Source organism: Narcine bancroftii, chromosome 10, assembly GCF_036971445.1.
Source record: "Narcine bancroftii isolate sNarBan1 chromosome 10, sNarBan1.hap1, whole genome shotgun sequence".
Lineage (NCBI taxonomy): Eukaryota > Metazoa > Chordata > Chondrichthyes > Torpediniformes > Narcinidae > Narcine > Narcine bancroftii.
Window position 1 is genome coordinate 12,301,212 of NC_091478.1, and position 15,217 is coordinate 12,316,428.

At 40.8% G+C, this 15,217-nt stretch overlaps 1 protein-coding gene across 3 annotated transcripts in view; it reads left to right on the plus strand.

Moving 5' to 3' along the window:
- mcmbp (minichromosome maintenance complex binding protein) overlaps window positions 1-15,217 on the plus strand; it is a 38,825-nt gene that overhangs the window by 22,676 nt on the left and 932 nt on the right. For all 3 annotated transcript variants that reach the window (XM_069899870.1, XM_069899868.1, XM_069899869.1), the window contains exons 9-15: window positions 1,292-1,467; window positions 3,760-3,883; window positions 7,263-7,380; window positions 9,932-10,097; window positions 11,329-11,462; window positions 13,343-13,507; window positions 13,591-13,679. In XM_069899870.1, the coding sequence (XP_069755971.1) occupies window positions 1,292-1,467; window positions 3,760-3,883; window positions 7,263-7,380; window positions 9,932-10,097; window positions 11,329-11,462; window positions 13,343-13,507; window positions 13,591-13,679 (972 nt within the window). The remainder of the gene's footprint in view (window positions 1-1,291; window positions 1,468-3,759; window positions 3,884-7,262; window positions 7,381-9,931; window positions 10,098-11,328; window positions 11,463-13,342; window positions 13,508-13,590; window positions 13,680-15,217) is intronic.

The following is a 15,217-nucleotide window of genomic DNA, read 5'->3' on the forward strand; positions in this document are numbered from 1 at the left end:
GCGTGTTGTGTGGATTGGTGAATTAACCGCGAGTGGATGCCAATTTTAAACTTAAATTATTTTTTTAACTTGTATTCTGTGTTTTTCTTTGTGCTGGTTGCTTGAATTCAGATAATGAGGATTTTGTATACATTTTAAAAGGACATTTACTTGGACAGTGTGGTGCTGTAGTGGAAACCCTGCTGGTGTTCCCTAACAATGAATGTCCAATGTGGAGAAGTTCTTGGAGCCACCATTTAACGTGCTACCAGACTTGGGCAAGGAAGAGCCTTGCAGTTGGGAGGTGGTGGTACCTACTTGCATGTTGAACAGGATGTGATGAGAGATTCTGTGGGATCTGGCTGGCATGAGAACACATGGAGCAGCTGCAACCCATGGCCTTGCATCTCAGGGCTGAGCAGCTTTAATCACCCTGCCCTACAGAACACCACAAGCTGCGTCTCAACACCAAACCATGGAATAATTTTTTGCTTGGGGGAGTCTGTTTCCCAAAGTGGCAATGCTTGACTGGGGGGGTGGGGGGGGGGGGGAGAAATCAATGGTGTATGTATGAATAGTTTTAATTGATTTTTGTGTTATATTTTCATTGGAGGTATTTCCCTGCAGGGTAATTAATACTATTCCACTCCTTTGCTATGAAGTCAAAACAAAGAAACATTTTGTTTTGCATTTATTCAGTGTTGAAGAAGCAATGGAAAAATAAATCTGAAACTTGTGGCTTTATTTCATTAAGATGGTTTTTTTCTCAAAACTTTATTAATTTTAACATATGAAGAAAGTAAGTAATTCACGGACAGAAAAAAATACAAAATAAAGTAATACAAGTACAAAGTAACATAGTTAATACAATACCAATCTCGGCATCTCCCCCTAACAACTAAGACTAAAAAAAAACTAATTTTTAACCCCTAAACCCCCCCCCACCACCCCCACGATAAAGAGTGAAGAATTAATACTATTAATATAATAAAAAAAATAAAAAATATATATCTTTAAAAAAAGATCGATATCTATAAAAAACAAAAAAAATTAAGTATTAATTATTAATCCAAAAAATATTTATTATATAAGAATATATATCAAAAAACAAAAAGAACTTAAACGAAAAAAAAACCAACTAATAAAAAAAAGAAGAAAAAAAGAAAACATATATAGAAAAAATATATCATTAAAAAAAAGTTTTTAAGGAAAAAAAATGATTAATTCAAACTTATTTAAATTGTATATAATCAATGAATGGGGTCATTGAGATGGTTTTTGTCAATTATTTTTCCCTTTCTGTTCTATTCAGTACGAAGGATGGATTGTCGATCTCTGATCCGGCTGAGTATATGGACACCATGGAGGAACAACGTGTTCATAGTCCTCCACCTTCCTTGGTTCCAAGGCTTCATGCCATTGTCACTCGCAAACTTCAGCATGTTAATCCTTTCCTTCCTGTCACCCTGAATGACAAAGAAAAGGACTGTGAGTTCAACTCTTTCTAGCTGCTTTATTCAAGTTCGATTGTAACAGTACAACCCAACGAAACAACGATCTCTGGTACATGGTGTTAAAAACAATGCAAATACTATACAGGCAAACTATGCAGATACATAGAACATGTATACATACTATAAATATTGTTAATAAAATATTGTAAAATAATAGTATTAAATTAACAATCATTCAGTAGTCTCTCTGCCTGTGGGAAGAAGCTGTTTTTCAGTCTGGTGGTTCTATATCTCTTCCCCGACGGGAGTAGCTGGAATGCATGGGAAGCGGTAGGGGGGTCCTCGCAGAATTTGCAAGTACCTCTTTAAACAACGATTCCGGTAAATCACATTGATTTGGGGAGAGGGGACTCTCTCTCTCTGCAGTGTTTATGGTCCTGTGGATTGACTTCCAATGCATTGCTCTATAGCAACCATACCACACCATGATGTAGCCTGCCTGGATGCTGTCAAATCGAGCTGCTGTAAAAAGTTGACAGAATGGTAGCCGTAACCTTGCCCATCTCAGCCTTCCTGAAAAATAAGGAGACGTCGTCTGTGCAGAATGGATCACTTCTTTAGTGGGCTCTGAGGGACTTGCTGCTCTCCACTACTGAACTATTAATGTGTTGGTGCGGTTTCTGGTCCTGAAGCCTATAAACTATCTACCTTATCTTGTTCATGTTGAAATTCATCCTTATTACACACCTCCAGATGTAGAACATGTCACTTGCAGCCTTTTGACTCTGGAAGGAATAGATGTTTATCACATTTAGAGACCCAAGCTTGAGTGGGCTGTAGGCTGAAGATAAAATCAATTATGGACTATATGTGTTATAAAATGTGGTCCTGGGTTAAAAGAGATTTGGGACTGCCTGAGGCCATTGGAAAAGGAACAGAGTACAATGTTTCTAAAAGTTTGTAAAATTTAAGATTGCTGAGTTAAGGCTCCAAGTACAGTACCTGGTGCACAGCCCAAACTTTATTGCTGTGTATCACGTAAGGGCAATAGAATACTTTTGCAATGGTTTTCATCTTGAGCTCGAAAATAGAATAAACATTTGTTTCTAAGCAATTCAGTAGCCAGGGTAGGAGTGCAAGCATAAGGCAGCAATGGGAATCATACTTGTTGGGTACTTTCTATGTAAGGTGTGTGATGTTGATGTATAAATTGTAATGGATACACTATCCTTTTTTCCAGACATCTAAAATCTGGCTAGTGGGGAGAGAGACGGCAGTGCAAGTTGAGTGGGTGGGGGGGGGCACAACCGGCAGTGTGAGTCAGGTGGGCAAGGCGGGGGAAGAGACTGGCAGTGCGAGTCAGGCCGGTGGGTGGGGGGGGGACTGGCAGTGCGAGGTGGAGGGGGGGGACTGGCAGTGCGAGGTGGAGGGGGGGGAGACCAACAGTGCAAGTCAGGCTGGCCAGAGGGGAGGGGTGGGGGGAGAGACCGCCAGCGGAAGTCAGACGGGCGGGAGACCAGCAGAGCAAATCTGGCTGGCAAGGGGGAGAGACCAGCAGCGCGAGTCGGACGGGGGGGAAGACCGGCAGCGCGAGTCGGGTTGGCGGGGGTTGGGGGGAGACAGCAGCGCGACTGGAAGGGGGTGTGAGTGGATACGGCAGCACAATTCAGGTGGGTTTAAATCTGGCTTTCTAAATTCGGAATACGCTGTCCACCAAGGGTTTCGGGTAAAGGATTGTGTACCTGTATTGATGGGAGTGACAAGATCAGGACTTTAGGATACTGGAGAGAACTTGTAGAGAGAGTTATGAACTCCTTGTGATGCAGAGCTGAACATTTTTTTTTTAAATGCTGTATTGTAGCCAGCTGCTACAAGCTGTGGCTCTGTGGAGCCTACAGCGCAAGAGAGGTTATAGCTTATGCAGGTTCGCTCAGAACCCCAGTTTAGTGTAGTTAACACTGAGCATTATTGGGTCCTGCTTTTATTCTCTAGATGAGGGGCATGGTCAAAGCCCCCTCAGCGCTAATTGGTGTGTTTGCAATTCGCTTTCCTTAATAGGCCAGTTAGGCTCCTTTAGTTGTGGCCATTTGGAGGGCAATGCTGTGGGCCTCGTGCAGCCTGCTGGATCGTTGTGTTCATCCTTCATTTTATGAGTGTCCCCCCCCAGGGGGGCTGCAAGGGGCCACCACAGTATAACTTTTTTATTAATGTGAGAAGAATAAAGTGAGATGTGTCAGATTGTGGAAAATGGGTGCTTGATAGATGGCATGAATGCTGTAAGCCCACTTGTAACTCTAACTTTATACTTTTTGTTAATTTATTCTAGATATCACAAACCTCATGCCTGAATTATCAACAGTCAGAGCTGAATTGCTTGGGTTTCTCACACATGCATTATTGGGCGATAGTCTGGCAGCTGAATATCTCCTGTTACATTTCATATCAACAGTGTGAGTGTTTAATCTTATGTTTTGCATAGTGTTACTTGATATCGCTGATTGAATGCATGTTTGTGTAGAAAAAAATGTAGTACGGCTCATAGTTTGTACTTGGGATGTGAAACAAGCCCCTGATTCCTCAAGTATAAATTCTGATGAAATTATAACTTTTAAATCAAAGAAAACAATACTTTTGTAATTATAAGATATATTCTTTAGATTCTTCATTGAGTCAAACAATACAGAACAAGCCCGTTGGTCTAACTGTCAATGCTGACCAGTGTTATTTTGGGTTGATTTCATTTGCCTGCCCTTAGTCCATTTTCTCCAAACCCTTCTCATCCATAAATATGACCAAATGTCATTTTAGATCCGGTATTAATTTTAAAAAAATGATCTTTTAAATAAAATAAAGATGGCAACAGTTCTGGTTCCCATTATCAAGGTATATTGGGATGTTATGGTGAGGTTGTATAAGGTATGGGTGAGGCGAAATTTGGAGTATTGTGTGCAGTTCTGGTCACCAAACTATAGGAAGGATATCAGTAAGATCAAAAGAGTGCAGAGAAGATTTACTAGGATGTTGTCACGTTTCAGGAGTTGAGTTGCAAGGAAAGATTAAATAAGTTGGGACTTTATTCCTTAGCGCGTAGAAGAATGAAGGAAAATTATGAGGGGGATAGACAGAGTAAATGTGAGTAGGCTCTTTGCACTGAGATAAATACAAGAGGCCGTAGCTTTAGGGTGAAAGGTTTAGTGGGAACTTCACTCAGTGTGGTGGGAGTTTGGAACGAGCTGCCATCTGACGTGGTAAATGCGGGCTCTTGAGTTTTAAGAGTAAATTGGATAGATACATGGATGGGAGTGATCTGGAAGGTTGTGGAATGATGATGTCTTGGCCCAGACTAGAAGGGCCAAATGGCCTGTTTTCTTTGCTGTAGTTTTCTGTGGTATATTGCCACATTGACCACCGCCAGTGGGCTGATATCGCCTCAAACCGTGCATCTTGGCGCCTCACAGTTTGGCGGGCAGCAACCTCCTTTGAAGAAGACCGCAGAGCCCAAAAGGCAAAGGAGGAAAAACCCAACACCCAACCCCAACCCACCAATTTTCCCCTGCAACCGTGTCTGCCTGTCCCGCATCGGACTTGTCAGCCACAAACGAGCCTGCAGCTGACGTGGACTTTTACCCCCTCCATAAATCTTCGTCCGCGAAGCCAAGCCAAAGAAGAAAAAAAAAAGAAACTTCACCCTGGAATGCAGATCAGTTTAATGTACAAATGTATAAAGTATTCTGAACCACATTCTGCTATGTTAGAAAACAGTCTATTTTTCAAAAGTGGCATCTTTTATCACAGAACGATATTCCTCTTAATGTCCATTGGCTGACCTCGTGGAGGAATACGAATGTACTAAATTGAGGCAAGAGATGACACTTGGAAAATCATGGGACCTGTGCGCGATGGATGCTGCCCCCTAGTGTATCAACAGGCAGAAGATGGATGCTGCAGCAGAACAGAGTGAACAGTCAGCCCCTGACACCAGGACATAGTGGGGTTATGTAGAACAAGGTAGAGGGGCTTTGGCTTAGAAACAAATAAGCAATTCCATGTGAACAACTGGTGATGGAGGAAGTGTGCTGGCATGAAACAGCCAGGTCGCAGTCAAAGCCATGTCTCAGCTAAAACAAGAGCAATGGTCAAGATGGGAGGGTTTTGAGAGGAGGAGACTAACCTGAAAGGACCTGTGGAATAAGGAGTCGAATAGAACAAGCTGCTTCATCAGAGCCACATAGGATATCCTGCCCTTTCTCACAAACCTCAATATGTGGTTGGGAGAGGATCCAGAATGTCTCCTCTACCCTCAAGCACATTTTGGTTGGGTTCAATGTCAGGCTAACCCAGTGGTTCTCAACCTTTTTCTTTCCATTCACATCCCACTTTAAGTAATCCCTATACTGTCGGTGCTCTGTGATTAGTAAGGGATTGCTTAAGGTGGGATGTGAGTGCGAAGGGAAGGTTGAGAATCACTGCTCTAGACCCAATTGTTATTGAAATATTTTGCTTGAGAAAAATTGTCATTGGCCCATTTCCTCTGAAACCATCCATAATGAGTCAATTAGGTACGATTAAAACAGTGGTTTTCAAACTTTTTCTTTAGTAAAGGATTGCTTAAAATCGTATGTGTGTAGAAAGAAAGATTGAGAACCACTGGTCAACCCCAGGTCAATATACCTGGCGCCACAATTAAGTGCTGTGGTGTCTAACAGGAAAACTCGAAAAGAACATAGAATGCCATGCTGCCAAGGACCCAGATCACCTTGCCTTCATCTGGGGGAGAATAAGCCTCAGGACCCATTCCTCCTCACTCACAGACACAGGCCCACTGAACACGGCCAAAGACTGGAAACTGCTTGTAGATCTTGACCAGCGAGTCATTTTTCCATCGGGAAATGCCATCATCAACCTGAGACCAGATTTGGTCCACTGATCCAGCTCTCGGAAGAGACGCTTCATCATTGAACTGACAGTCCCTTGGAGGGTGTGATGGATGAGGTGCGAGAACGGAAGACACTGTTACTCTAATCTTGATGCAGAAGAGTGAGGTTGGAAAGTAAGGGTGCACCCGGTTGAAGTTGGTTGTAGAGAATTTGTTGCCAAGTCCATGACTTGGCTCTGAGGGAAGTAGGAATCAGAAAGGTAATTAAATGACTCCCCTGACAACTGAAACGAGGAGTCACTGGCTCTTGGCTGAAAAGGAGGGACCATATCTGGTCTCCCTTGTCTGATTAGTCTGTGGTGAGCTTGCCTTGGCAGAGGGAGTCTTGTGTTTAAAAGGCCGAAGTACCCAATGATGCCAGGGAATACAATTAAAGATGTGTCCCACACCAGATAACATCTTCTCGTAATCATTCCCCATTGTCGTAATTGAGGGAACCAGTAAGAGAGAATCAATCTTAACAATACTGGAACATCAGGAATTATAACACCTAGTCCTACAAATCTACCTTAACTGAGGTACCTTACTGTTTGAGTGAGAATGCATAATTTTCCAAAATGTAAATAATTTCTGTTTGCTCTAATCAACTGAAGGACCAATAAAAGTTGAAGATGTAAACTAAAGTGCAATCAAGAGCCAAGTAGAACCTGAAAAATCACTTTTATAAATTACCCACATTTGAGATTGTGTTATTATTACATGAGAGGATTGAGTGTTGATGCAGGAAATTGTAGCATCGAGGAATGTCTTGGAGGGAATGTACAATCATCGATGCAGATGGGAACTCTAAATTGCGGGGTGAATGCAAGCATTTCAATCTGGAGTTTGCAACTTCTGTTCAAAATGGGGCAGCAGATGTAGTGTTTACTAACCCATGGTGATATGTGTTGCAGATACACACGGCGTGACGTTCTTCCATTGGGTAAGTTCTCGGTGAACCTGAGTGGCTGCCCCAGAAATAATGGTTACACAAAATGCCTGCACAGGACCATCCAACAATTGGTTCCATTAGTAAGTGTTAAAATTTGTGGCCATTTGGGAATATGATCATTTCATGCTGCTAAGTAGTATGTGAGTTTCTTAAATGAACGAAGACTCTTCCATTGACCATGGTTGGGTAAGTGACTGCCATTAACATTGAGATTCGTGATGGTCAAACTGCAGATGTGAGAATGGGTATGAAGGGATGTTATGACAGAAATGCCTGGATTAGTTGTAGGATCTGAAACTACCTAGAAATGTGGTCTGATTTTCAGTAATATACTGGTGGAAAGACATTCCTGCAAGTTCTTTGGGAATATACTGTCCATGTTGTAACATTCATGCAGGAAGGGTAAATTAGAAATTTTCTACACCGCACATGCACGTTTACAGCTGGGTAAGAATTGTGTGTTGGCTAGAATGCCTAAATATACATTGTTCAGTTCTTAAAATGCAGAAAGGAGAAATAAAATGCACTAACTATTAATAGTAGAAACTTTCAGCACAGAAGGGGGCTGCTCTCTCCCTGCAACAATGCGGATACAATTATGATTAGGTCCTTGCCATTCCCTGTGTCTGTAGCTTCGGAAGATTTCCATCTTCAAGCATCTGTCCAATCCTTCCATTGAAGGAATCTACCCAGATCGAATAGTTTATCTCGGTGATCATCAGTTTCAAGATATTACACCATTTAACTTAATTACCAAACTTTGGGATCTCATCCTTGACAGCCTCCTCTGCCACTAGATCCTTAACTTCCTGTCTAAAAGATCACAGTTGGTGAAGGTAAGTGACATCTCCGAGATCACACTCAACCCTGGAACTCCTCCAGGATGTGAATTTGGATCCCTACTATATTCTCTCTACATCCATGTCTGTGCAGCCAAATATCGTTCCAACTCCAACTTCAAATTCACTCACTGTACATTTGTAGGCTGATGTTTTGATGGAATACAGGAAAGAGATAAAGTCTAATGGAATGGGAGCAAGATGACAAATTCTCAATGTCATTAAGATGAAGGAAATGATTATTGGCCAGAAAACCACACCCCTGTGCACATCAGTTATTCTGAAGGGGAAAAATGCTTCTCTTGGGAATAAATATTTCCACTGACCTGACCCAGGACAAGGAAGTTGATGTGATGGTCAAGAAAGTGCACCAATCCCTCGACCTAGAAAAAACTAAGGAAGATCTTATTCCTCAACAACCTCTACAGGTTCACCACTGAAAGTATACCTTGCTGTGATGCATCCATCAAGTATGGGAGCTGCTGCGATGAAGATCAGAGCAGCAGAAGGTAATGAACATAACACAAACACCTCCCCTCCATCTGCATCTCGTGCTGCCCGGGAAGGGGACATTCTCACTCTCCCTTCTGCCACTGGGAAGAATGGTCAAAAAGAATGAAAGCATACATCACAGGCTTAAAGACAGTCGTCGTTTCTTCAGTATCAGGCTCTTGAATTAACCCCACAACAGTGCTCCCATGTTGCCCAGGCTTGGTACTGAATAATACTTTTCATTGTAATGCTGTACTCTGTAAAATGTGCTCATTACCCAGCTGTATGAATTTACTGCCCACAGAAGAAACCTTCTCACTGAACTAAGTATTTCATGACAAACTGGAACTTAAACGTAAACAAGGTGATTTCCTGGGACACCTGCAGCCAAAATCAGTCATGGAATCACACAAACAAGAAATACCTTGCATAATTCCAAATCCATTGATGTAGTTAACTGGTGTAATCTAGTGCAGTATGTTCCAGGTCACATGAATAGATCAGGAAAGAAATTGATCAAAATTTCTGCTCTTGTTCACTGTCGCAGAGCTTCTGAAAGCTTGAGCATAATGCCTCAGTGCCAAATAGTTGTAATGTTCGAAAAGTCGTACTTCAGTCTGCGGTGAAGAGCAGTGTGTAACCAAACACTAAGAAGGGAATTGAAAGTATGAGAACAATGAAACACCTTGATATCATCAAAGATTTAAGAAAAAAAAATTCCACCTTCCAATGTTCACATTGTAACTTGAAAACTATTGAGATAATTAAAAGCAGAAACTGCAGTGTAAGCTATTTCACTGGATCCTCATTGTGAACACTAACTTTTTTTTAAAAAATTAGATGAACTAGCTTGTTGATATATTTCCAGATGTAGAAGTTCATGCCCTACTTTCTTGAGAATGAGTATTGTATGAATTATGTTCTAGTAACCCAAGGTTCTTTGTTCTTTCCACATGAAAGAGCAAGCAGTCCAAATGTGTGTTTCATTTGTCTTTGCAAAAAACTTTTGAGTTGTTTAATGAATGAGGGAGAAATGTGTGCCCTGTCATTGAGACAATAGATCTTGATGATAAAACTGAGCTAATTTAGAGATAACTGGGACAGACTGTAAATCAAACGATGATGAACTGTCGTGCACATGGTAATGTTTTTCATGTTCATGCACACAATCTTTGGAAATTGGGTTCTAAAGCTGATGGTGCAAAACTGTTAGAGCAATGTATCACGACTCTGTCATTAATCTGCTTGCCTGAGGCTTTAAATTGCATTCTGATTGATTTTTATTTTTCACTTTTTATAGTCGTACTGTCTACCCATGACACTCCACAACATGAACACTCTGCGATTCATTCCACATAAAGACTACACAGCTAATCGCCTTGTTTCTGGAGTACTGCAGCTGGCCAGTAACACTTCTCTCATGTTAGATGAAACCTTGTTGGAACAGGGGCAGCTGGACGCCACAGGTCAGAACTGAACTTTACAGTACAAAGCAAATCTCTCTGCTCTTGACCAACGTTGCTCAATCTTCAATGTCAGGGCTTGTTAAAATACTGTGTGTACATATAATTAATCATCTTCACAACAATGAGTCAGTGAATGAGAGAACAGGCTGGAGCCATTATTGTAGGAAACATGAATGTTCCCAGGAATGTCAGAGGATCTTGGATGAGGCAAACTCTGGGAAAAGCAGGTGGCTGATATGATATTAGGATATTGTGCTTAACTAACCTTCTCTGCATCGATGTTGCACAAGCTGCATTGGGTTTACAGAATTTTCGGGGGGGGGGGGGTGGGGTGGGTGGGCTTTGCTTGCACTGACAACATTTTCCTTTTGAAGTGGTTGCTTTCGTGTTTGACAAGCCAACAACAGGACATTGAAGGTTTCCTGTGGAATTTATCTTGCCCATCTGGGTGTCTCAAAATCCTGGTGTTTTCAGCAATTTATTTATATTTGTAGAATATTATATATCAATGGGTAATCTAGTTTTAACCTTCAATTGCATGGAAGATGGAATGATTTCTGTGATGCAGGATTTCATATTTTTATGCAGCTTTATTTTTGTTGCATCAGACTTCTACACCACAAACATCATTAAGACAACTGGCTGTTTTCATGGTATCTTGTGTGTCTTTATCATTAATATTCAGTAGTCAATTCATCCCTGCCTTCAAATACCAGTTGTTTCTAGATTTGAGGTGTGATTTTAGTAAGTCCCTCCTGAAAGTGTTGACATTCTAACTGGTAGAAAAAGCTTAAAAAGCCAACATGGAACTGCATAGTGCCAAGCTCTAAGACGGTGAACTGTGAACAAGTCAGGACTTCCACAGTGCCAAGCTCTAAAGCAGTGAACTGTAGCTGCCAGTTTAATTGCATTTTGTGGAGCCTTGCTAGAAAAGCTGCCCACAAACCCGGTCACATCTCCATTTTAGTGGAGGGGCACCTTTAGGTAATACTCTTTTTTTGTTTTACACTTTTAAAGCATGCTTAATCCTTGAATGTTGTTGGAGACATTTAGAAACATTTAAGTGTTTTGACAACTATTACAAACTGCAAGGGTTGGGGGTGAAGGGTGGCTTCGATGTGATAGAAATCCTGTGCAATTATCAATTTACTACCATTTAGCCCTGTAATTTCTGACACTTCATTTTTTTTAAAATTATTTGTATCTATCATCATTCTTCACTTTTTCACAGGTGTTCGAAATGTGACGGCTCTGGGTAATTTGATTACTTGGCAGAAGGTAGACTATGACTTCAACTACCACCAGATGGAATTCCCTTGCAATATTAATGTACTCATCACTTCCGAAGGAAGATCTCTCTTACCAGTGCGTGTACTCTTCAGATTTATCCATGTACAATGTGATTTAGCTTTTGCCCTAAATAATGTATGTAGTATAGCCATAAACCACTTTCTAGTGAAAGGCAAAATGCCAGAACAATATAATGTTTCAATACTTACATAATACATCTTAGGGAAAATTCTTGGAAGTTTTGAATCCACGTGAAGCATTGCTTTTTATTTTTGCATTAATTTTTTTAAAAAGTGCATGGAGAAATAATCCAACATTTAAAAGTACCAATATCTGCATTAGTGCAATGAGAATGCTCAAGTTTCATTATTTTCAAGCTAAACTACATCAGCCACCCAATGACTTATGTTTTTGGTGATGTTGTAGTTGATGCAACCTACATGGAGTTCAGCAAAGCTTTTGCAAGGTCCTACGTGAAAGCTGGCCCAAAGCAACATAGGAAAGGGTTAAAGATCATGAAATAACAAGACACATCAGCAAATTGTTTCCAAATTGATTTGATACAAGGAGACAGTGGGTTTTAGTGGAGGATTGCTTCAGTGATTGCAAGAATGCTTGTCAAATACAGTAAAATACCTGGTATCCGGTGCCTATGGGAATTGGTAGATGCAGGATAAGTGTATTTTCTGATGGTTTGAGATTGTGTTGTTACTAACGGCGAGGTGCGCCAATTTTAAACATGTACTTTTTATTTCTGCAATTTGTTTGCCTGTTCCTTGAATTGTGGATAACAGGAATTTTACTGTATATAAATGCAGGGGGGTATGATTGGGTTTGAAGATAACACGCAAATTTGTGGTGTTAAAGTTGGTTAGAAAATTATATTAATTAACTGGCATGTTGGGTAGAGCATTAGCACATGGAACTTGATCCCAACAAATTAAAATTGATTCATTTTGGGAGGATATATTAGTTCGTGAGGGCATTGAGGAATGTGGAATTTTAATATACATGTCAATAGATGTCTAATGGTTGCAGAATGGGTCGATAAAAAAGGTCATGGTCCACTCGAGTCCTATCATAATCCAAACCACATATGCCAATAGGAAGAAGTGATTGCTGGGGAAAACAGTGGAGGGAAGATTTACCCATATGTTGCTCGAGACGGAAACATCATTAAGACAACTGGCTGTTTTCATGGTATCTTGTGTGTCTTTATCATTAATATTCAGTAGTCAATTCATCCCTGCCTTCAAATACCAGTTGTTTCTAGATTTGAGGTGTGATTTTAGTAAGTCCCTCCTGAAAGTGTTGACATTCTAACTGGTAGAAAAAAGCTTAAAAAGCTAACATGGAACTGCATAGTTATAAGACGATAGCTGTGCTCTATTATGTTTTCCTTAGTGTGCGGGAGGCTGAAGAGAAACCTGATCCAGGGTGAGGGTGGAGTGGATACTGAGCAAATAACCTAGTAAGAACTATTTCAAGCCAGAGAGCATAGGTGCAATGTGAGGAGTAAAAGGTTCAGAGGGGATCTGCGAGGGGGGGGAAATATCTCCACCCAATATTGATTTACTGTGTGGAATGCACTGCTCGAATGAGTGGTAGAGATGAATTCTTCAGCAGCCATTTTCACAGGTGTATTTATACGTATGCACGCACTCTCCAAAAAAATGCAAATTATTCTGCCATCTGTTATCTGAAAACTGTTCAGTGGTTAATATTTAGTTGTATTATTTGATTTGGCTGTTGTGAAATTATAATTAAGCAAGTACATCTAACGTGCCTTACACTGACCATATTCACTCGTAAATGTAACTCTTCTCTATTGCCAATGCCAAGAGTTCCATTGAGGCAGACTTTGGATGAAATCTCAACTTGATTTTTTTTTGGGTATGCTTTCTGTGGCATTTTGTGGATTCTACTTGAGTGGATTGTTCATCCCTTTTTAATAGTCTGACTGTCAAGTCCACCTTCAAGCTCAGATGATTCCTGCCAACGTGGAAGAATACATGACCAACTTATTGACAGCTGTACTGCCTTCCATGCTGAAGAAATTTCGCATATACCTGAGCTTGCTTCGGCTAATGGACTACAGTATCTCTGATGAAGTAACCAAGGTATAAAATGTGCTTCTCTGGAGGCTTATTTCTCAATCTTTTGAAACCATCTTTAATTTCACCTTTAATTATCTATATTCTAGGCTGTGGAGGAAGACTTTGTGGAGATGAGAAAGAGTAATCCTCAAAGCATAACTGCAGAAGATCTCCATCATTTGCTTGTCGTGGCAAGGTAGGCTATGAGTGCATGAATAATGCAATGGATTTTGAAGTATATTTGTCATAAAACGTCTAGAATGCTAAGTCATGATATTTCTATTAATCCTTTTGCTTTGTGATTAAACAAGTGGATCTGGTGGTATAATGAACCATGTGAAGAGCTAATGGTTTTCTGGGCTGATTTGAATTTGAAAATTAAACTTTTCCTCATCCTCTGTTCAGCTAAGTTTTTAATCATCAAAACAAGTAAATGAACAAGGAGAAAGGTGTAGAGCAAAGAATTGGGACACCATTCTAATTGGGCTCTTTGGGACACGTTGAAGTGTGGGATAATGAAGCAGGTCATCATTCGGACGGGTTGTTCAGAGGGTGGATGCAAGGTCAGTAGTTAAAGTAGATTGGTACAAGTCTGTAAGGAAGCTAATAATGTCTGCATTTCCTCTGCCATTTTTTATCATCTGCCTGAGGTTGTGGCAGACTAGCTCTGTGATGGAGATTGAGAGACCCAACACTGAACTTCTGTGACGAGAACCCTACGTTATGCTTTCAAATGTGGTTACCTTTTTGTCTTCAAAGCAATGAATAGAAATTTGGCAGTGCAGATAAACACAAGGTCTTGATCTCAGTAGCATTTCAGTCAGGGTGGTAGCAAAATTACAGAACCATCTCAAAGCAAACATCCTGCTAACAGTACACCTCGAACAGCTGGAGGATCAGTATGTTTGAAGGCCGAGGGATGGTCAGTGTTTAAGATGAAGACCCTGCATCAGGATTGGGAATATCAAGAAGAGCAAGTTGGTATCGAGAGGTGAGAGGGAGGGATGAAGGTCGAGACATGTAGAATCTATGTGGAGACGAGGCTGTCATTGCAGGAATTTGATAAGATAATAACTGGAACAAGATGAGGAAAATTGATGGGAAGGTGGAACGAAACTGGTGAGGGAAGCTGGAAAATGGAGGGTTTGGAGAGAATCTGCAAGGATTAGAGGAGAGGAGGAAGAACCTGGGATGAGATTGCCTAAATCTGTAACATCCACTGTTCATAAAATCGAGTTGTAGACTCTCTCTGCACATGGATAGCCATTGTTAATACAAAGCTATTATTGCACCAGTGGCTTCAATCACAGGGTTAGTAGGTAAATTGGTCACATGGGTATAATTGGGTGGCATGGGCTGGAAGGGCCTGATAGCATGCTATATTTCTAAAAACTGAGGTGGTGTTCTTCTGGTTTATGTCTAGCCTTGAGACGGTTTCCAGGTAACAATTATTCCTTTAGAGTTGGCATATTGCCTGCACTTCTAACCTTGATTGACTGATTGCTTGTATTAGTATTTGGGATGGGAAATATTCTTAACCTTCCTTTAAATCACCATAGTGAACCAGATTTCTGGCTTGAATGCCTGACCTTTTGGAGTAGTTACACACTCTTGTTTGCGATGTACAAAGAAACATTGAGTGATCCAACATTGCCAATTTAATTTGCTCTTTTTCCCTTGGAAAGGAAACTGATGGCATTAACAACCACTGTTAATCCTGCAAAGATATCCAAA